General features: G+C 44.2%; 1 protein-coding gene across 1 annotated transcript in view; it reads left to right on the top strand.

Annotated features, from left to right (window-relative positions):
- The window catches only part of PKD1 (polycystin 1, transient receptor potential channel interacting), a 102,223-nt gene that overhangs the window by 69,548 nt on the left and 10,527 nt on the right, over positions 1–22,148 (top strand). Inside the window, exons 22-38 of the mRNA XM_042438021.1 lie at positions 345–489; positions 2,128–2,727; positions 2,897–3,065; positions 3,733–3,985; positions 4,298–4,493; positions 8,262–8,432; positions 9,339–9,482; positions 10,094–10,304; positions 10,475–10,601; positions 10,828–10,944; positions 11,106–11,155; positions 11,971–12,173; positions 12,364–12,469; positions 12,834–12,946; positions 13,383–13,585; positions 14,835–15,029; positions 15,793–15,932. Coding sequence (XP_042293955.1) covers positions 345–489; positions 2,128–2,727; positions 2,897–3,065; positions 3,733–3,985; positions 4,298–4,493; positions 8,262–8,432; positions 9,339–9,482; positions 10,094–10,304; positions 10,475–10,601; positions 10,828–10,944; positions 11,106–11,155; positions 11,971–12,173; positions 12,364–12,469; positions 12,834–12,946; positions 13,383–13,585; positions 14,835–15,029; positions 15,793–15,932 — 3,143 coding nt within the window. The remainder of the gene's footprint in view (positions 1–344; positions 490–2,127; positions 2,728–2,896; positions 3,066–3,732; positions 3,986–4,297; positions 4,494–8,261; positions 8,433–9,338; positions 9,483–10,093; positions 10,305–10,474; positions 10,602–10,827; positions 10,945–11,105; positions 11,156–11,970; positions 12,174–12,363; positions 12,470–12,833; positions 12,947–13,382; positions 13,586–14,834; positions 15,030–15,792; positions 15,933–22,148) is intronic.

Here is a 22,148-nt window from a genome sequence, read left to right as displayed (position 1 = left end):
TTAATCCAGATAAGAAAGAGTTATTCTTCATCAGCCAAAAGTTGTCTGGTTTTTGTTTTTTTAAATAGTTTATGGCTAGAATTTAATACAGTTAGCCCTCCATATCCACTGATTTTTTATCCACAGATTCAAGCATCCACAGTTGGAAAATATTATATACTGTATTTATACCCCCTCTTCAGCCACAAAGGCTCTCAGAGCGGCTAACGTAAATATTCTGAACAAGATATAAATTCCAAAAAGCAAACCTTGAGTTTAACGATAATGTAGTTCAATGAGCCTGGGAATGGAGATGCTGTCCTCTCTGTCCTTGGTTTTTATTTCTTTGGTTGTCCAATCCCCAGGTGGCCAACAAGGGGTTTGTGTGCCGCGATTGCCTGATGAAGACCTTGGAGAAGCTGGAGAGCATGATGGCCATTCTCCAAGGGGAGACCACGCAGGGGACCATGACTCCCACCACCATTGCTGACAACATCCTCAACATCATGGGTGAGTGCATGGGAAGCAGTGCTTCCAAAGGAGAAACCTCTTGTTTCTCCAAAAGGGCTGAAATTTCTGAGCGTCCCAGGTAGAAAGTTCCTGTCTCCATCATTTCTAAGAATGGAGGAAGAGGAGAAATGCTGCTGGACCAAACGGAGGTCCTCCATTCTCCCCGTGGACAGACATTTTCCCATAGGGAATGCATAAGCAGAAACATTATCAGAGGGCAGCAGTTGTATAAACCACTGCAGAAACATGTTGCATAAAGCACAGAAGCGCAGATTGGTTAACAAAATGAGGATGTAAAATTTAAGACTAGGAAGAGGAAGAAATATAATGCAGTTTTGGTTAGCACATCGGTAAAAGAAATCATTAATAACTAGGAAAAGAGGAAGACCACATTGCAAGTGGATAGAAGTGACCAAACAAGCCACAGTCCCTGAGTTTGCAAGACAGAGTGACTTGGAGGTTTCTTATTCCTAGGGTTGGTGTAAGTCGAAGTTGATTTGATGGCAGTTAGCAATAACAGCAAAAAAAAAAAGTTCATTATTAGGACATAGTTGCACAAATCAATCCACAACGGACTGTTTGCAGAGACGGTGGGTAAATATATAGCTAGACAGAAGAACTTGCAACAAACATGATAGCATTGTATTGGAAACCTCCTTCAGAGGTAGCCCATCTTCTTAATGGAACCCTCCAGGCAGCATCGATAATGTGTAAGCTAACACCTGCCAATATAATCTAATTTCTCAGGAGCACAGTTTGGCGTCAGGTAGTTAATTTGGAGAAACATAACAGTGCATTCCAGGAATGTCCTTAGCTCACAGTTATCACATCTGGGGCTTGCAAATGTTCCATCATCTTTATTTTTGTGCACGTACTCTAATTAACATTTAGCATATTGCTCTTTAGCTATCCAGAACTACATCATATTTATTTCCCCTTATGTTCATGTGTTTTATATGCCTGTTTGATTTATATATTTGCAGCTATGTGCTATGGTGTGTGGATGTGGAGCTCACAACTGCAACTGCATCCTAAAGCTCACGTGTTCCAGAAATTGTTACACAGAGGCAACAATATCTTGGTACCAGAGATGATGTATAGCCATCATGACCACTAGCCAGTGTTGTTAGTCCCATTAAAACAGGGCAGAAGAGGAAGGTTTAACCTTTAGTATTGCATTAAGTGTAGTGTAGTGGTTTGAATGTTGACTATGATTCTGGAGACCAGAGTTCGAATTCCTACTCAGCCAAGGAAACCCCTGGGTGACTTGGGGAAGTCACACTCTCTTAGCCTCAGAAGAAAGCAAAAGGAAACCTCCTCTGAGTAAATCTTGTTAGGAAAATCTTAGGAGAGATTAGCCTTAGGGTCGCACCATAAACTGGAAACGACTTGAAAGTGCACAACAACTAAGTGGATGCGTTGGTGTGGTGTAGTCTCCTTCTTTGGAGGTTTTTTAAGCAGAAGCTGGGTGGCCATCTGTCAAAGGGAAGGCTTGGATTGTGTCTTCCTGCATGGCAGAAGAGGATTATATTGGATGCCCCCTTGGGGTCTCTTCCAACTCTATGATTCTGCGACTGCACCCTATAATTTTTGCTGCAGCATTAGCAATGACCTGAATTTTTCCTGCTGCCTTTTCAGGGGACTTGATTCACCTTGTCAACACCGTTCCTCGGGAGTCAGAGCCGCAAGAGCTTTGCAGTGGCCAACGTCCCATGGAAGTGGCTTCCAAAGCTTATGCCCTCTCCACTGACCTGATGCGCATCCTGATGAAATCCCGGGTGCTCAATGAAGAGCCCTTGGAGTTGGCTGGCACCAATATCACAGCCATAGGCAAACGGGCCGACCCTTTCGAACTGCTTTGCTACGAGGACAACCCCGAGTGCCAGTTCTCCATTCCCCCATCTTTCAACACCACCTTCTCCAACATGACAGATGTCGTCCAGGTCATGATCCGCGTGGACTACAACCCCTTTCCTTTTGGCTACATTGCCAACTACAGCGTCTCCTCGGAGGTGGCTTCCATGGAGTTCCAAAACAACAACGGGACAGAAATACCGGTGGGGAGCCTGGATCCGGAGAAGGCCATTACCGTCATGGTGGTGGACCCCCAAGAGAAGAACATTACCGTAGGGAGCGTTGAGGTTGAGGAAGGGGGTTCGGTCAATGTGGCGCTTAGACTAGAGAGCGGCAACCCTGAGGCCGGGCTGTATTTCCAAGTCACCTTCAGGGTCCTCAACGGTAGGTAAATGACTAAGCCCCTTGGTCACATTTATCACAGATCCTTTTAACTGAGCCCAAGTGTTGGGCTGCATCTAAACTGCAGACATTATGCAGTTTGATACTGCTTTTCTCCCAGAATGGCTTCTCACTCCGGTTATCTCTCATTTCTCTTTTTCCCAATGGCCAGACCGCTACGTGTCCAGCGAAAAGGAGCCATTCATCACCGTCTGTTTCTTTCACTCGCCTGAGCCCAACCTTGAGCAGAATTGCACAGCCTCCAAGGAGATCCACCTGGAGGATATGAACAGGAGACCCCAAGGGGACCACCGACAATACACCTTCTTTGTCTCCCCAATGTAAGTGGAAAATCGTATGGGAGGAATTGGGTTTGTGGGTGCATTCAAGTTGTTTCCCACTTATGGCGATCGTAAAGCAGACCTATTGTGGGGTTTTCTTGGTAGAATTTGTTCAGAGAAGGTTTACCTTGCCTCTGAGGCAGAGAGTGTGTGACTTGCCTAAGGGTTACCTAGTGAGTTTCCATGGCCGAGCAGGAATTTGAACCCTTGTCTCCAATCCCTGCTCATTCTTGCAAACCCACAGAAGCAAGTCACACTCTCTCAGCCTCAGAGGAAGGCAAAAACAAACCTCCTCTGAACAAACCTAGCCAAGAAAACCCTGTGATGGGTTTGCTTTAGGGTCACCATAAGCTGGAATCAACTTGAAAGCAATGGACAATGACAAAATATTCTGTAAGCTTCTTGGAGTCCTTGAGACATGATAGAAATGATGGTGAAGATGGTGATGATGGGGATGATGATGGGGATGATGATGATGTTGAAGATAAGGATGAGGAGGATAATGATGAGGATGAGGACAATAGCAGCAGCTGTTTATGTGATTCATTGGCTGTTTATGTGATTCACTGGCTCTTTAGCTCCTGCCCCACAGCGCTTGGTCAAGGGCCACCCCTTTCCATCCTGCCCCATTTTCTGACAACTCGATTGGTTCCCTTTCTCCTTTTAGTACCAATGACGCCGAAATGGATTATTACTTCAACATCACCAACCACTTCCTCTGGTCTCCCGTGGAAGTGACTCTGGGTCTGTATGGATCCTTGTGCCAATATTTCAGCGCCGAAGAGGTCCGCTGGAAGACGGAGGGCCTGGTGCCCTTGGAGGGGACCACTCCTGAGAAAGCCGTCTGCTTGACCCAACATCTGACCGCCTTCGGAGCAAGCCTTTTTGTGCCCCCTCACTCGGTCCAGTTCATGCGGCCTGTGAGTCCAGTCAGAGATATTACCGTTATGATTTTCCCTGTCATGTGATAGTGGTTGTATTTCATGCCCCTTCTTTGAATCAAAAGCCTGTAAGACTTTTAGACTATAAATTTAATTCTATTTTAATATTCACTTTTGTTTTTAATTGTATATTTTTTAAAAAATTATAAGCTGGAACCTCCTCATGCCCCACGTCCCAGCAGGTCCACTGCTTCTGTCTGTGAGTCAAGTCCATGTCCACTTTCTGGAAGGAGGACATGACAGTGCAAAGGTACAGCCATCTTCAACACACCCGTGTTTCCTTTTGCTCAGCCTCCAGGGCCGGGGATGAACTACATTGTCCTGCTGACATGTGCCCTCTGTTTTGTGACCTACTCCGTGGCTGCCGTGATCGTGCACAAGCTGGACCTGATCGACATTAACCGCGTCGGGGTGATCCCTTTCTGTGGCAAGAACGGGCTCTACAAGTACGAGATCCTGGTGAAAACAGGCTGGGGCAAGGGGTCAGGTTAGTAGCTGCGGTATAAATGTAAATGCATGCTTCTTAGTCATGGTCAAAATGGAGGACATCTTTGAAATTCCTCCTGGACAGAAGGTTGAAATGGAGGAAATGTCTTGGAAATTGAACCTTGAAATGTCTTGTAAAAGGAGGAGGATGCCTGGCCACCTTGCAAGGGATGGACCCCAAGGCTTGTTTCCACAACCTGCAGCCCATTCTTCCAGATCGCCATTTTTCTGGTGAAAAGAAAATGGATTGCCTGTCATGGAAGTTCCCAGGGAGAATGTGACACCTTTTAAATACCATATATATTTGACTATAAGTTGACTTCATGTATAAATCGAGAGCAGGTTTTGAGGCCAAAATTATGGTTTTTTGTATGACCCATGCACAAGTAGAAGGTAAAACTTGGGGACATGTAACAAAGGATCTAAAGGATGAGGCAAAGGAAAACAGTGCCAAAGGACTTGGAATATTCCAGCAAGTTTGTGCTCACCTTAAAGGCTGGATGGAAGACAGAATAGAAGGCATCAGTATTTTCAGGAAAGATTACACTCTTCCCTTTCACCAGAGGATGGTTCCTTTTTTAATAACAGTTAAAGTACAGCAGATACACTGACCCATGGAGAAGTCGACTCAGTTTTTTTGGGTCAATATTCTGACTAAAATTTCTAGATGTATATATGAGTATATACAGTAGATCTTGGGAGACCCCTGCACCGTTAACGTTTTAAAAATGAATACCAGGTTTCAAAAACCAGGCTTTTTTGTTTTTCTGTTGGTATTTGGGTGGTTCTGGGAACAAAGAAGTTCACCTCCAGACTTGCCAGAGTTGCACGCCCCTTCCGTAAAGGAAGAATAGCAGCCACCCTGCTTTTCTTAGGTGTGTAATTTCCTTTGCTCCTCATGGCCAGAGCAAGACGCTTTTAAAAGGATATGGGTGGGATGGCTCTTGGATATGGGTGTTGGCCACCCTCGGCTTGGGCAGAGGTTCGGTGCAAAAGCACACGCTGGTGAGCAAGTGAGTTGCTTCAGATGGGCCAAGGTGGAACCAAGGAACATCTGGCAGCTCTTAGCAGAATGCAAAGGAAACATACTGTGAGGGTTTTCAGCCGCTCAGTGGAGAGAACATCCAGGAGAAACATCTCCTCCCACCAGGATATTGGCCTAGTTTGGAACCACTCCTGTTGGGAAAGTAAGCCAACCCGGCTTGGCCCATCTGCCGTTCCTCCCAAGGTGAAAGGAACATGATCAATGGGTGGGCAACAGCTGCAAAGGAGCAAGTTGCTCCATTTTCCGCCATGCAAAAAACCCACCCTGGAGAGCGATGGAGAGCGATGATGGAGGAGGAAGAAAAGGAGCAAGGGGTGTTCCCATTCGCCTATAAAGCGGATCATGATGCGAATTTAGGGGGTATCGTTTCCACTCAAGCCCGAATTAGATCTGCACTGCCCCGGAATCGTTCCCATAGAGATTCAAGTCTAAATCGGATTATCTCGAATAATTCGAATTATATGCCTATAAACCGGTTTAAAAAACAGTAGGTTATAATGCGGATTATTTTTGATCCCGGGGTCCGATTCGCTGTATCCGAATGGGAACAACAAGGGTGTCTGATTTGGGAACCTGGAGATGGGAGGAGCAGCACTCAAGGGGCTGGCCTGGGGGTGTCACCCTCTTTGTTCTCTTTCTGCATCGCCAGCACCATTTTCTTCCATTCACATAGCCTTTACCCCGGTGGATTGCAACCTCCCCTCTGCTCCACATTCATAGACCGATGTGTGAGGAGAGCCACTGAATACCATTTTTAACTATTATTTTTTCTTTTTTCGCCTCTGCCTGAGCGCCTGAGCAGCAGATGGGCTTTGCAGTACATGCCTGCTTGATCGCCCCCCAGACAGCCCAGGGAGCAATGGGGGAGGCAAAGGGATTTGAGGGAATGGAGGCTCCTTCCAGAGGAACTATGAGAAGACACAAGAGAGCCTGGATGTCCAGGGATCTGAGGGGGGGATCAAGCTTTCTCTTTTCTCTTCCCCAAAGAATTTCTCTCCACTGAACCCCACTGCCTTCTCCTCCTTGATCCGATTTGCCAAACCTAAGCTTTGGATGCATAGTCTCTACCCACTGAACCCCACTGCCTTCTCCTCCTTGATCTGATTTGGCAAACACACACGCACGCACACTAGCTAGCTAGCTAGCTAGCTAGCTAGATAGATAGATAGATAGATGTTTATACATACATATGTTTATATAGGAATACTCACACACACACATGCATATATATATATAAACACACAAACATATAGGTATATAGGTATATACACACATACATATTTGTGTGTGTGTGTGTGTGTGTATATATATATATATATATATAGTAAATTATAAAGTAACAACTTTTTTAATTTACTGGAAAAAAACTCATCTGTTGTTCCAAACCCACTGTAGAAATAATACAGTTTGAGGCCCCTTAACCTTCCCTGGCTCAGTACTAAGGAATTATGGGAACTGTTGTGTTTGTGAGACATTTATCCTCCTCTGCCAGAGAGTGCTGGTGCCATAGTAAACTACCATTCCCAGGATTCCCTAGCACTGAGTTATGGCAGTTAATATGGGGAGAGACAGAAGAGCAAGGGGTTTAGGACAAATAGAGGCTCCTTCTAGTCTGGGGAGACACAACAGAAGAACCTCGGATGCAGCCGATTTCCATTGGCTGCCCCAAACCTCCCCCCCAATACTTGTGACGGCTGAAGCCTAGGCACTTGATTGACAGCTTGTGGACACAAATGGGAACAGGGAGCAAATTAATCCGCTTTAAAATAAAGCGATTTAAAATAAATGGGAACGAAAACAGGGTCTAAATTTTGAATCCGGGTAATTTGCCCCTTTTCGTAATGGAAACTATGGAAAAAATTCAAATTATTCCCGGAACATCATCCGAATCAGAATTGTGCCAATACAATCCGTTTTATCTGTCAAGTGGGAACACCCCCTAAGAGGATGTTTAAACTCACCTGGCTTATTCTTCTTTCACCGCAGAGAGATTTGGAAAGGTGGAAAGGCTGATCCTGACACTTCCAATCTGTGGCATGACTTGCAAGTGGATTGTTATAGTTAAACCATCCACCTTTAGGTCATTCCAGGATCAACCCAGTCTGTATGAGCAGCCAAAGTGCTTCAGTTCCCTACCTTGTTGATGTGGTTGTGCCTTCAAGTCATTTCTGACTTATGGCAACCCTAACATGAACCTATCAAGGGTTTTCTTGGCAAGATTTGTCCAGAAGAGGGTTAGTGTGATGTAGTGGTTTGAGCGTTGGACTATGACTCTGGAAACTAGGGTTTGAATTCTGGCTTGGCCATGGAAACCCATTGGGTGACCTTGGGCATGCCCCACTCTCGGCCTCATAGGATAGCCATGGCAAACACCCTTTGAAGAAACTTGCCAAGAAAACCCCAAGATAGGTTCGACATTGGGTAGCAATAAGTGAAAAACAACTTGAAGGCACACTACAACATCAACAAGGATTGCCTTTGCTTCCTCTGAGGCTTCCATTGCCAAATGGGGATTTAAACCCTGGTCTCCAGAGTCATAGTCCAACACTCAGACCACTACACCACACTGCATTTTGGGGCTACTTACAGAGTGAGAAATTGAGGACGGACTTGAACATGGGTTTTCAACAGGGCCACCTTTGTGTCACTTTTCTCTGTGCCACATGGGGCAAAGCTGACCCATGTCTCCCCATGAATTGTCATGGCCTCCTTGCTTTCTTCCAGGTACGACGGCCCATGTGGGGATCACTCTGTATGGGATGGAAAGCAAATCTGGCCATCGGCACCTGGACGGAGAGAATGCCTTCCGCCGCAACAGCCTTGACATCTTCCAGATCGCCACGGAACGGAGCCTGGGCAGCGTGTGGAAAATCCGCATCTGGCACGACAACAAAGGTGCGTTACGAGGCAGGACAGCTAAGGTTGGCCGGACTGTGGTACCCACAGTTTGTATGGGTAGAAGAAATGCTTCAGCCTCCTTCTTTGGAGGTGCTTGCAAAGATTGTGCATAGAAAAAAAAGCAGAAAGCGGGGCTCAAGATATACTATTGTTGTTTTGTAAAAAAAATATATCTTGGTATGGCAACATCTGCCTCTCACATGTGGCATGCAAGACACTCCCTAGCTTGTTATCCTGATGATATTTATCCCACAATATTCCATTCCTTGACCAGAGCACTCTCTCAATCTTCAATGACTGCAGTTGTCTGTGTTCCATTCCAATGGTATTAGAACTACAGTGGCCAACTGGAGTAAAATATAATCTCCCACCTTGATATTGGTGCAGTTAGAGGTAGAAATTTGCAAGCAGGGCATCTTAGATCATATTCCATTTCTTCTCTTGCAATGATTCCATAATTCTGATCCACTACATTCCCAGGACAATTAAGGGTGCATCTACACTGCAGAAATAATCCAGTTTGACACCACTTTTAAGTGCTGAAGCTCTATCCTGTGGAATCCAAGAATTTGTAGTTTCACAGGATTTAGCCTTCTCTGCTAGGGAATGCTAGTACATCAACAAACTACGAATCTCAAATTCTGTAGGATAGAGCCATGCCAGTCACATAGTGAAGTCAAACCGCATTATTTCTATAGTATCGATGCACTCTGAGTTTGAAGGGTGAGTAGTTGAATGAGACACAGAGTGGACCCGAAGCAATTGTTTCAAACAGTGGCACCACAGTTTTGAGAGTCCTCCAATTTTATTCCCGGGGCTGCAGAGGTTTTGAGATTGTGGCTGTGTGATGGAGCCAGAATTGACCTAAAAGCCTTGCTCCTGTATCTTGTTTCGTTCCTCCAGGGCTCAGTCCATCATGGTACTTGCAACACGTCATTGTCAGGGACTTGCAGACTTGTAAGTCCTACCACTTCTTGGTGAACGACTGGCTGTCTGTGGAGAGCGAGGAGAACGATGGCTTGGTGGAGAAGGAGGTCTTTGCAGCTGGTGAGCTGGAGGCTGGGACTTTTGAGTTTGGGTCTGCAAGGGTCTGTAAGGAAGGAGGGATGGCACACAGGGTGGTAGGGCTACTGAATTCCCATGTTGAGCAGAAATGGCCACCACAAAATTTGTAAATCTGAGCTCTGCCTCTGAGAAGAGGAGGTCTGAAGTAGTGAATCGGGTGGAGTCTTTCCTTTCCAAAGGACACATAGCATCCCTTCAGTCTGCAGATTGTTGCCCTCCATATCCATTGATTTTTTTATCCATATATTCAGGTATCCACAGCTTGAAAATATTAATACACACACACACATGCACACACATACATATAAATTCTAAAAAGCAAAACTTGATTTTGCCATTTTATATAAGAGACACCATTTTACTACACCATTGTATTTAATGGTACTTGAATATCCATGTATTTTGATATCCATGGGGTATGGGGGGTGTCCTGGAACCAAATCTCAGCAGATACCAAGGACCCACTGTATTGTTTAAAACCTGATGCCCACCCTGGGGAAGGTCTCCTTGGCATCCCTTCCCTCTGCAGGGGCTCAAATGCTCCCACCAGCCCTTGGACTGACGCCTCCCCATCCTCTGCTTTTCCTCCTCAGGTGAGACGGAGCTGCGGAGTTCCCTGCGGATCTTTGTGGGCGAGTTGCAGCGGGGTTTCTTTGAGAAGCATGTCTGGTTGTCCTTGTGGGACCGACCTCCTCGCAGCCGCTTCACCCGGGTCCAGCGAGCCTCTTGCTGCTGCCTCCTCGTCTTCCTCTTCCTCTGCGCCAATGCGGTTTGGTACGGCGTCGTGGGAGACGTCAACTTCAGGTGGGCTCCTCTCTCAAAGGCTGCATCGGCACTGCAGGATTAGTGTGCCTCTTGTGAACCAAAGATCGCAGATTAGCCATCAAGTCCAGTGGAAGAATCTTAGAAATTCCCTGACAATGGGAATTGCATTGGAGGATTACCTTACTCACCCCCTCCTATCTCTATTCCAGCCACGTGCCCATTTCCACCTTGATTCCCATCAGCGGCGAGACGGCCATGGTTGGCTTGGTGTCCAGTTTGGTTGTCTATCCTCTGTACCTGGCACTTCTCTTTCTCTTCCGAATGGCACGCAGCAAGGTAAGGATGCAAGAAAACTGTCCATGGGACATCCAAAGTTCTTCCTAAAGCTTCGGTGGAATCTCTTTTTCTGTGGGTTGAACCCATTGCTCCGTGTCCCAGTCTCTGGAGCAACTGGAAAGGGCAAGGTCCAAAGTCTTTGTTCCTCCCTTCCATCATGGCCGCCGTGGTCCTTCTGACCTTGGGAGGAAGACTTTGGCCCATCCTATGTCCCTCTCTCTTGCAGGTCTCCATCAGCCAGTCTCTGGCCCAGTCTGACCAGCAGTCCTTGGAGATCGACAACTACCTAGATACCTCAATTCTCGAAAGTTCATTCCTCAACTTTCCTGGCCTTCGAACAGAAGTGAGAGACAGGGAGGGTGTCACAGTGGAATCCTTGATGGTTGCTATGTTCCCAGAGAAAGATGGAGGGGGCTTATACTAAGATCCAGAGGGCAGACCCTAATGGTACTCTTTCTAGCATTCTTTCTTGCTTTCTCACTCACTCTCTCTCTCCTTCTACAGGCCTTTTCAGAGCAAACAAAAACCGATCTGTTCCTGGATGATTCAAAAAGGTAAGTAGGGATGTCATTCGCTTGAACAATTCTGCATACTTGTGGGGTTAAGGAAAGACACTCTCTGCAAGAGGCCAATGCAAGGAGCCATTTTGATATTTCTTGAAAAACATGGGGAGGGGTGCATCTATTGAGATTGTATTCAAGTATTTTTTTCAGTGCAAATAATACTTGAAGCTTTTCTACACTGGACCTTTGGGCTTTGGTTCTAGCACCCCCAATGGGTACCAAAATCTGTACACGCTCAGGTCCCATTACATACAGTGGGATATCAAAATGGTGCCCCTTATATAAAATGGCTAAATCAAGGTTTACTTTTGGAATGTATATATTTTCAAGCTGTGGATGCTTGAATCCATGGATAAAGAATCCATGGATACAGAGGGCTGACAGTATTTCCTAGGAGACATGTTGTATTTCTTGAAAGGCTCTGGCTTGCTGGGTTGTACTATTGTTATTATTATTTCTCAAATACAAGAAGCTTTTCTATTTCTTCTGTATTTCTTACATACATCCTGAAAAACTTGTGAGTTTTTGTTGTAATTTCTCAAGAAGAATTTTGTATTTCTTGAAAAGCTCAGCTGGTGTGTTTTTTTCTTTCTGGTTCATGAGTACAAGGAATACTTTTGAGTTTCTTTGTTTCTTAGGATTTATATTGTGTTCTGTACTGCTGCATCTGCACTGCAAAAATACTCCAGTTTGACACCACTTTAACTGCCATGCTATGGAATTCTGGAATCTGTAGTTTTGTCAGACATTTCTGGGAAAGCTCTATTGAATGGTGGGCTCTTTTTTGTCTGTCTTTCTGGGCTCAGCTTGATCCGGTGGCCGTCCAACGAGGCCCTTCTCCACTGGCCGGATCTGCTGAGTGACCCGTCCATCATGGGCAACACCATCCAGAAGCTGAAGAGAGGGAGGACCAGCCGCCACCTTGGCCTCGAGGCTCCTTTGGCTGCTGAAGACGACAGTTTATCCCTTGGATATCCCCAGGCACAGGCCAGATACTTCTCTGCTTCAGGTGAGGAGAAAAGCAAAAAAACTTGTATCTGAATTCGCCTGGCATCGACGTTTGCCTCTGTTTTGTGGATGGGAAGCTGCCCTTGTGCCCAGGTTCTAATTCAGCACAAGGGAAGCCTCCCATTTTCCCAGCAATGGATGCAGCTGATGTTGCTGAATGCCACCTTGCGCATGCTTTCTTCCTCTTGCAGACGAAGACCTGATACGGCAAATTCTTGCAGATGGAGCTGGCAGCCTCCCTCACACGCAGGATGTGGTGCAGCACCGCAGGGTCGAAACAGATCTCATCTCAGGGCTGTAAGTCTGTCCAGGGATGGAGGGGCAAGAAGGCATCCTTGGGTGGGGGCAAGTATCTTCTCCCAGTTCCTCCATGGCGGATGTAGGGGTATGAAGGAGTCCCTGGGTTATGGAGTGTTGCACACCTTTCTCATGTGGCTGAGATGCACTACATATGTGCCTGTATCCTGCAACCTTCCCAGTTGGCTTGGTAGGTGAGCACAGAACAGGGCAGGAAGCTCCAACTCTGAGATACGATACCTTGAAGGCCCTGGATGCAGATGTGTTGTGATTGTTGCTGCCAACTTGTGTGCGACTCCTTCCCCTGGCAAACTCCATGAGCAGCAACGAAGTATTTCATGCATGATCTCATTTGCCCTGGTAGATCCAACATGCTCGGGGAGAAGACGGAGACGATCATGTTGCAGAGGCTGAATGACAAAGGGATAGCCGTCCCTGGCAGGGAACTCAACCGCTCAGCCAAATCAACGCGAACAGGTAGCTTGGCGGCTGTGGTTTCTTGGGCAGTCTAGTTCAGTGGGTCTCAACCTTTCATACTGCATGGGGATCTTGGGGGCTTTGGTACTCAGAGGCTGCTGGGCCAATGTTAGAGGTTATAGGTCAGAGCACCACCAACAGCAGAGATTCTAGGTCAATGCATGACTGATGTCGGAAGTTTTAGGTCAGAGCATGGCTGATGTTGGAGATTTGTTAGAGCATGACTGATGCAAGGGATTCTAGGTCCGAGCATGAGTAATGTTGGAGGTTCTAGGTCAGCGCATGACTGATGCCAGAGTTTCCATGTCAGCACAGCCAGTGTTGGGGTTCTAGGTCAGAGCGCAGCCAACAGAGGTTCAATGTCAGGAGTTCAATGTCACTAGCATCTCTCCACCAATTCTTCCACCCATCTTCACATGCCTTTTGTCTCTGGCAGTTGTGGACCACGCTCTCCGGAAGCGCCTCCTGCCCTTCTGGTGCTCTTACCTGGCACATGCCGTCAGCTTTGCCATCCTCCTCATCTGCTTCGGGGTCTCTGTGTGGATCGGTGTGGGTTTCACCTCCAGCGTGGCCCTCATGTGGCTCATCTCAGGGATTTTTAGCTTCCTCTCCTCATTTGTCCTCTGGGAACCCCTCAAGGTAGGCCATGAGAAGAGCTGTGGGTTTCTCTGATAGGACTTTTCCACTTCTGATAGGACTTTTTACTTGCCACCTTGTGCCCTCTTTGAGTCGGCACCCATATCTGGCCATGTGCTTATTGAAATTACCTGAGGAGGCCATGCTCCACCTTATCTATTCCTTGAATTTCAGATTTTTATAGATCACATAATATGTTTCTGGGATTTATTTTTCAGGACCTCATACTGTTTCTATGGCAGAAGATGCAATTGTTTTTGGAACTGCTCTGGTGCCCCCCCTCTTTTTCTCTGCAGATGTCCCCATTTCTTTTGTTCTTTGTGTGGGGAAAAGAGGTAGCAATGCGGAAAATTAAAACAGACCACTAATGCAACTTATTAAGCGATCCAGATGTTTGGAAGAGCTGTTGAGAGTCACTTCCAGTGAGTCTTTGCTTACCACTAAGACACATCTTTGGAAAACAGAGGGAAAGGAAGTTAGAAGATTTGCTGCTCTTGTGTAACATTGCTTGGAGGCATCTTAGAAAATTCTGGTCCTGGGAAAGCAAGGGCAGGAGATATGGCTGCCAGCAGCAGAGGCCTCTTTTAATTCAAAGACCACAAAATTAGGACTGGCAGCCAGAAGTCCCAAGAGTTTAAAATATGAGGTTACTCTGGAGCAACTGGAGGACATACATTGCCATTCCCAAAGCCTTTCTTCATTTGCTCTACATTTGTTTATAAAGTTCTGGTACAAAAACAGCTTGAACTTCTGGTACATATACAGCTTAAATCTCCCTTATCCATAACTCCAAAATCTGAAATACTCAAAAAACCAAAACTTTTTTTTACACGTGGCTGAGAGTTGCAACACCTTTGCTTTCTGATGGTTCAACATTCACAACCTTTGTTTGACGCACAAAATTATTTTTTAAAATGCTGTATAAAATTGCCTTCAGGCTATGTGTAAAAGGCGTATATGAAACGTCAGGGAATTTTGTGTTGAGACTTGGGTCCCATCTCTGCGATATCTCGTTATGTGTGTCCTTGCAAACACAAGTATTCCAAAATCTTCCAAAATCCAAAACAGTCCCAGTCACAAGCATTTTAGATAAAGACGACTCAACCCCATACATGAATTGCATATACCCTTATGTCTTTTTCTTAAGACAGGGATGGCAAAGAGCTCTTGTCTCACTAAATCTGAACCCCCCTTGTTGCTGTCGGTAAACATCTTAGCTGATTTTTTGAAATGGCTTCTCTGCTCCTCACAGGTTCTGGTGGAGGCTTTGTATTTCTCACTGGTGGCCAAGCGTCTGCACCCCGAGGAGGATGACACATTGGTGGAGTATCCCTTTGTTGAGCATGTTTCGGAGAAGATCGGCAAGGTCCGGCCACCTCAAGGGTTTGCATTGTTCCAGGCCAAGGAGGAAGCCAGGAAAGTGAAACTTCTGCACAACCTGCTCAAAGTGAGTAGTAAAGAGAAGGTTAAGCCATGAGTTAGGGTGACTTTTAGCTCTGGTCTTGCAATAGGAAGAGTTCATAAGTCAAGGCTGGCAGTAACACGGACATTGCAATTGCCAAACACCGTTCTTTTTGCACCAGGCATAACAGGGGGTCAGGGATGTTCCATGTTCCCCCACAGCAAGAAGACATATTGCACCCATGATTTATTAGGTGGCATGACTTGCAGTTGCCAATTCTGCTAGGCTCTTTATTTTTTTTTCTTTGTATAAAAATTGCAAAGTGTTTGGGAGGCACAGGGGCAGCAGTGTTCCAGGAAGCGTCCCCAAAGTGCTAACTTGTGTAATTTACGTAAATGAGCAGAAGTTCCCAAGCTTTGATCCTCCATTTGTTTTGGGCTTCAGTTCATAATCCCCAGCCAACATGGCCAAGAGTCCAGAATTATGGGAGCTGCAGTCAAAATCATCTGGAAAAACCAAAGGTTGGGAACCACAGCAGAGCCTTTGCTAGAAGTGTTCTAGCACTTCACAATAAGAGCTTTCCAAAGCCACAGCTCTGAGGGCTCTACTTTTTGGAATTCATGTATATACTTAATATTTTCAAGCTGTGGATGGTTGAATCCATGGATAAATAATCCAAGGATTTGGGGGGCTGATTGCATATATATATATTTAAAATGTGCCATTATCCACGGGTAGTTTTTCTGCTGCAAGCTCCCGAAGCTGTTACCCGCAGGATAATGGCTCCTGTTCTTTTTGCTTTTGTTAGAATTTTCTCGTCTACATGCTTTTCCTGCTGGCGATCCTTCTCACCAACTACGGCGATGCTTCGCAGCACAGCCAGTCTTTCCTTCTGCAAAAGTCCATCAAGCAGCAGCTGGGTGCCGAGCGGTTCCTGAGCATTAAGAGGTATTTTTCTAGGCAAATGATGCATTTAATGTACTTCCATTTACTGTTCTGCTTAGCCTCCCTTATCATTCCAGAGGAGCTGATGGCTCATACACACAAAAACGGAGCCAAGGCAAAAATTAAAAAGTTTGAGGCATGTCTTTTATTAGCATCCCTAAAATGCCACGTGTTACAAGTCTTCAGAGTTTATGGACTATCTTAATTTAATGCTCAAGGAGCATAAATTTCCGTCCAAGTATTTACCTGGCAATCCAGGAAAGCAACATCTGCCAATCAAGGGAGGGATGTGAAGGAGTTTTTCCAGCAAAGCCCTGCAGCCATTCAGTGGCTATTGGGATTGGAAGGGCAGAACTGCAACCCATTACACAGTTGCTCAAGGAGGTCCTGTCTTTTGTGGGTTTTATGGTCAAAGGATATGCTAAACTATCAGTGGTTCCCAAACATTGGTCTTTCAGATGTGTTTGACTCCAGATGCCAGAATCCCCTGGCTCAGTGGTTCCCAACCTGTGGGTCGGGACCCCTTTGGGGGTCACAAGACCCTTTCACAGGGGTCGCCTAGGACCAGCAGTGAGGCAGTGTGTGTGTGTGTGTGGGGGAGCCTAGAGCTGCCTCTCCAGAAGCCTCTCAGGGCTGTGATGGTGGTAGAAGGGGCTCTTTGGGGCCATGAGATGAGGAGCATGAGGAGGAGGTGTTGCCTGGGAGCAGAGCCTCTTGCCGGCCGTTTGGCCCTTTGGGGCATGCGGTGGAAGGGAGGAGGCTGCGATGATGAGGAAAAGCAGGGGCTCCTCCGGATGGTCCTGGCCACTTCCCTTGGCTCCCTCCCTTCTCCTCCTCTTCCTCTTTTTCTACTTCCAGAGCAGCTTCAGCCCAGGTGAGCTACTCATTCGCACTCCTTCGCTTTTCTCTCTCCCTCCCTCCCTCCCTCTCTCTCTCTCTCTCTCACACACACACACATTGCACTTTGAAACCCCTCTAACTGCCCTGGCTCAATGCTCTGGGGTCTGTGAGGCATTTAGCCTTCTCTGTCAGAGAGCTCTTGTGCCACAATAAACTACAATGCCCAGGATTCCATAGCACTGAGCCCTGGCAGTCAAAGCAGTGTGTTTTGGACACAGATATCCTCCTTTTGTGAGTTAATGAGTAAATCCAGTCCCTAGCCTTTATATCTCTCTCACACACTGCAGGGATAACAACCCACTTTGAGACTGCTTTAACTCAATGCTAGGGAATCCTGGGAATGCTAGTGTTTGGGAGATGTTGAGACTTCTCTGTCAGAGATGGCTCTGAGACCACAATAGACTACAATTCCCAGGATTCCCCAACACTGAGCAGTCTCAAACTGGACCATTTCCTCAGTGTGGATGCAGCACCTGGTGAGGAATTCTGGGCACTGCAGTTCAACTACGTTTGGAGGGTTATGTGATTCCCTGTCAGAGATAGCTCTGGGGCCACAGTGTACTACAATTCCCAGCATTCCCCAGCACTAACCCAGGACAGTTAAGTCACTCTTGAACTGGATTATTTCCTCAGTGTGGATGCAGCTTTGGTGAGGAACTCTGGGCATTTCATTCCAGCTACGTTTTATTTCTGCAGTGTATTTTGGACCAGAGACAAGGTGACCAGACATCCTCCTCCTTTTCCAGGACATGTCCTCTTCTGTCAAATTTCAAAATGTCCTCCATTTGGATCATGGCTAAGAAGCATGGATTTATAATTACATGGGTGTTTTTAGCTTTTATTTTTGGTCATGTCCTACACTTTTTGCTTGAGTGCCCTATATTTTGGGGTGAGGGCATTGGTCACCTTGGTCAGGGAGTTTTACAGGGGTTTAACTGCCATTCTGCTGTGGTGCTGGAACCAACCACCATTCCCAGAATTCCATAGCATTCAGCCAAGGCAGTTAAAGTGGTCTCAAAACAGATTATTTCTCCAGTGTAGATGCAGACCAAGCATTTTGCCTCTCTTGTGCCTGAGATTTCAAAGCCCAGCCCTGGCAGCACAACAAACTACAAATCCCAGGATTCCATAGGATGGAGTGATGAGAGTGAAAGCAGTGTCAAACTGCTTTAATTCTGCAGTGTGGCAGCAGCCTAAGTGTGCCTAATGCAGTTCTTAACATGGTGCACCTCTTGCATACCGAGTGTTGCAAGACTTTTTTGTTTAACATCTTTTACCCACTAACTCCTTTTCATGTCTCCTTTATTTAGTGGGGTGGAATACAGACAAAACAAAGCAAAATTTAATTAATTGATTGATTAATATCCCATCTTTCTCCCAGTACAGAAACCAAGGCAACATACAAAAACATGATACAATTCTTAAAAATGCCGTTAATACAAAAGTTAAAAAAACAACCAGATAGAGGTCTATCATATATTGTAGTGTATTGGTTTGAGTGTTGGACTAGGACTCTGGGAGACCAGAGTTGGACAAATCACACTCTCTCAGCCTTGGAAGAGGACAGTACCAGACCCCCTTTGAGCTAATCATGGCAAGAAAATCCTATGATACGTCACACTTAGGGTCTGCCATGTATCAGAAATGACTTGAAGGCACAGAACCACAAAGTGGAACAGGACTGGATCCAGAAGGTTCTGGAATGCTGTGGGAAGACTAAGACCATCGGAAATACGTGTTTTCCGATGGTTTTAGGAACCGAGACACCACTCCAATATGGTTAGGGGTCACCGCAACATGAGGAACTGTATTAAAGGGTCGCGGCATTAGAAAGGTTGGGAACCCTAAAAGAAGAGACTAAAGCTTTATTAAATAATCCAATCACAAAATCAGAGATAAGGGAAGCAATAAACAAAGGGGAAAATGGGAAAGCTCCAGGTTTGGATGGATACCCAATGATGTATTATAAACTGTTTCAGGATGAATTTGTTAGCCCTCTCCAAAAAGTATTTAATGAAATAATCAAAGACGGTATTCCTAATACCTGGAAAGAAGCAAATATAATCCTGATTCCTAAAGAAGGTAAAGATCCCAGCCTCCCCCATAATTATAGGCCCATTTCATTGCTGAATACGGATTATAAAATATTCGCAAGCATATTGGCAGAAAGACTCAAAAATTTCTTGCAAAATTGGATAAAAGAGGACCGGAATGGTTTTTTACCAAAGAGGCATGCTAAACATAATATAAGGACAATCATAAATATAATTGAATATTATGAAGAAGAAAAAAAACGGGTAAAGAATTGGCATTAATATTTCTTGATGCAGAGAAAGCATTTGATAATTTGAATTGGCAATATATGTTAAAATTACTACAAAAAATAGGTCTGGGAGATAATATGGTAAATTGGATAAAACAATTATATTCGGAACAAACAGCAAGTATTATTGTGACTGGATCTAAAACAGAGGAATTCAAGATTGAGAAAGGTACCAGACAGGGATGCCCCCTTTCCCCTCTACTATTTATAATGTCTATAGAGTTATTATGTAATGAGATAAGAGACAATAAAGAAATTAAAGGTACCAGAATAAAAGGTCATGAATATAGAATTAAGGCATACCTGGACGACTTGGTCATAATAGTTGAAAACCCTTTGGTAAACACCGAAAAAGTTTTACAATTAGTCAGTGATTTTGGGGAATGCGTGGGATTTAAAATTAATAAATCTAAATCAGCATTGATTACATGTAATTTGGAAAAAAGGAAACAAGAATGTTTACAATAAAAACTGGAATCCAGGTACAGAAAAAAGTTAAATATCTAGGGATATATATAAAACAAACAAAAATAGTTATTTATTTGATAACAATTATAGGAAAATTTGGCAAGAAATAAAGAAAAATTTGGAAATTTGGTCAAAATTGCAAATACCGGTATCTTCGATGGGCAGAATTGCCATACTTAAAATGTGTGTGCTTCCCAAAATAATCTTTCTATTCCAGAACTTACCAGTAATAAAAAAACAACATAATGTTCGGACAATGGAAAAAAGATATACTTAAATTCATTTGGGTAAATAAGAAATCAAGAATAAAGTGGTCATCATTAACAGACAGTAAAGAAAAAGGGGGATTAGCCCTACTAGATTTAATAATAATAATAATAATAATAATAATAATAATAATAATAATAATAATATTTATTTGTATACCGCCCTCTGGCAAACCAATCCGGGCGGTTAACAACAGTAAAATATAAAATATGACAATTAAAAACACTTTATCCCTCCCCCCCTTAAGACAGTATTAAATAGTATAACATATTAAAAATACAATATCAAGGATAAAAACAGCAATTAAAACTAAAAACCCTGATATCCCTCTGTTGATCCTCAACCATCTCTAAGATGGGGCCACAGGAGGAATGAGGGAATCAGGGAACCTGGGAACCTGGGCTGGGATGGTTAATCTGGAAAGGCCTGCCGGAAGAGATCCGTCTTTTTTAAAGCTGTCTAATGATGTTATCTGATGGATCTCATCCGGCAGGTCGTTCCAGAGTTTGGGGGCGACAGCAGAGAATGCCCTCTGGGAGGTTGCCGCAAGCCTAGATTTTAGAGGCTGCAGTAAGTTCCTCCCAGAGGACCGGAGAGCGTGGGGAGGATTGTACGGGAGGAGGCGGTCTCTAAGATAGTTTGGACCCAAGCCATTTAGGGCTTTAAAGGTGATAACCAACACCTTGTACTGGGCCCGGAAGCTGATAGGCAGCCAGTGGAGGGACCTCAAAACCGGAGTAATGTTTCAAGATTTCAAGCTATATTATTACCACGCATGCTGTTTAGATTGGATCTGGGAGTGAATATATTTGGAAAACCACAATTTACTAAATTTAGAAGGATTTAACTTAGTTTATGGGTGGCACACATACTTATGGTATGGGAAGATGTCTCAATCTTTAATGATCATATAATCAGAAAATCACTATTGAGAGTTTGGAATATCTATAAAAGAAAATTATCCAGAACCATCCCAGATTGGGTTTCCCCACATGAAGCACTGTTAAAAAGAATCTATATAGAGGGTAGAGTTTGGTTGAGATATAAAGAAATCTTAAAAATAGAAAAAGGGAAAAAAATAATGAAATCAAAGGAAGAATTAGAAGAGAAAGGAATCAAATTACAATCGTTTTCCTATTTTCAATTGGTCGAACGTTATAGGACAGATAATAAACAACCAGGATTCAGTATAGAAGAAACAGAATTGGATGAGATTATTAGTAGGGGGGAAAGGAAAGGGTTGATTTCGAAATTATATAAACTCTGTCTTAAATTAGAATTGGAAAAGGAAAGAATAAAACCCTGTATGATTAGCTGGGCAAAAAACATAGGACACACAATAAATTTGCAAAAATGGGAAAGAGCTTGGGGGAAGGACCTAAAATTTTCATTATGTATGGATATAAAAGAAAACCTAATAAAATGTTTCACAGATGGTATTTGACCCCTTCCAGATTAAGTAAAGTTTATAAAAATAGTACAGGCCTATGTTGGAGGTATAATGGGAATGTTGGATCTTTTTACCACGTGTGGTGGACATGCCCTTAGATGCAAACCTTTTGGAGTGGGATTCAGGAGACTATACAAAAGATATATCAAATTGAATTGAAGCTGGACCCTGAGTTGTTTTTGTTGAATATGGGAGATAGTAAGGAAATAAGACAGAAATTAAAACCGATATTGTACTTAATAACAACCGCAAGGATGTCTCTAGCTAAAGTTTGGAGAAATTCAGAAGTCCCCACGATGGATACATGGCTTTATAAATCTTTAGAAATAGTGGAAATGGACAAAATCACAATGGCACTAAGAGATAAAGCTGAAGAGTCAAAAGAAATCTGGGACCCATTGGTGAAATATTGTAAAGACAGATGGACAACATAATATAACATTTTCAGTAATCTTTATTTCCTCTTATTATTTCTTTCTGAATTAAACAAACCTTATAGTGTAGATATCAGTTGGGAATTAAGGAAAAAGCTTAGTTCAAAATGTAATCTTTGGGGTTATTAAAGCTTAGAAACATATATGTATACACACACACACACACACACACACACACAGAAAGTGTATTATGAAGGATCGTAGTTACATAAAGATTTTGCCTAAATAGAGAAATATATTTGAACAGCTGTTAAGAAAGTATTTACTATAATCAATCATGGGGGGTGGGGGTAATTACAAGAACTTATGTAAAAGAATGATGGAAAGCAACTGTTTTGTTGGTGTATATATTGTAAACTTTAATAAAGACTATTTAA

The sequence above is a fragment of the Sceloporus undulatus genome, chromosome 8 (genome assembly GCF_019175285.1).
Source record: "Sceloporus undulatus isolate JIND9_A2432 ecotype Alabama chromosome 8, SceUnd_v1.1, whole genome shotgun sequence".
Lineage (NCBI taxonomy): Eukaryota > Metazoa > Chordata > Lepidosauria > Squamata > Phrynosomatidae > Sceloporus > Sceloporus undulatus.
This window is presented reverse-complemented; position numbering and strand designations above follow the sequence as displayed.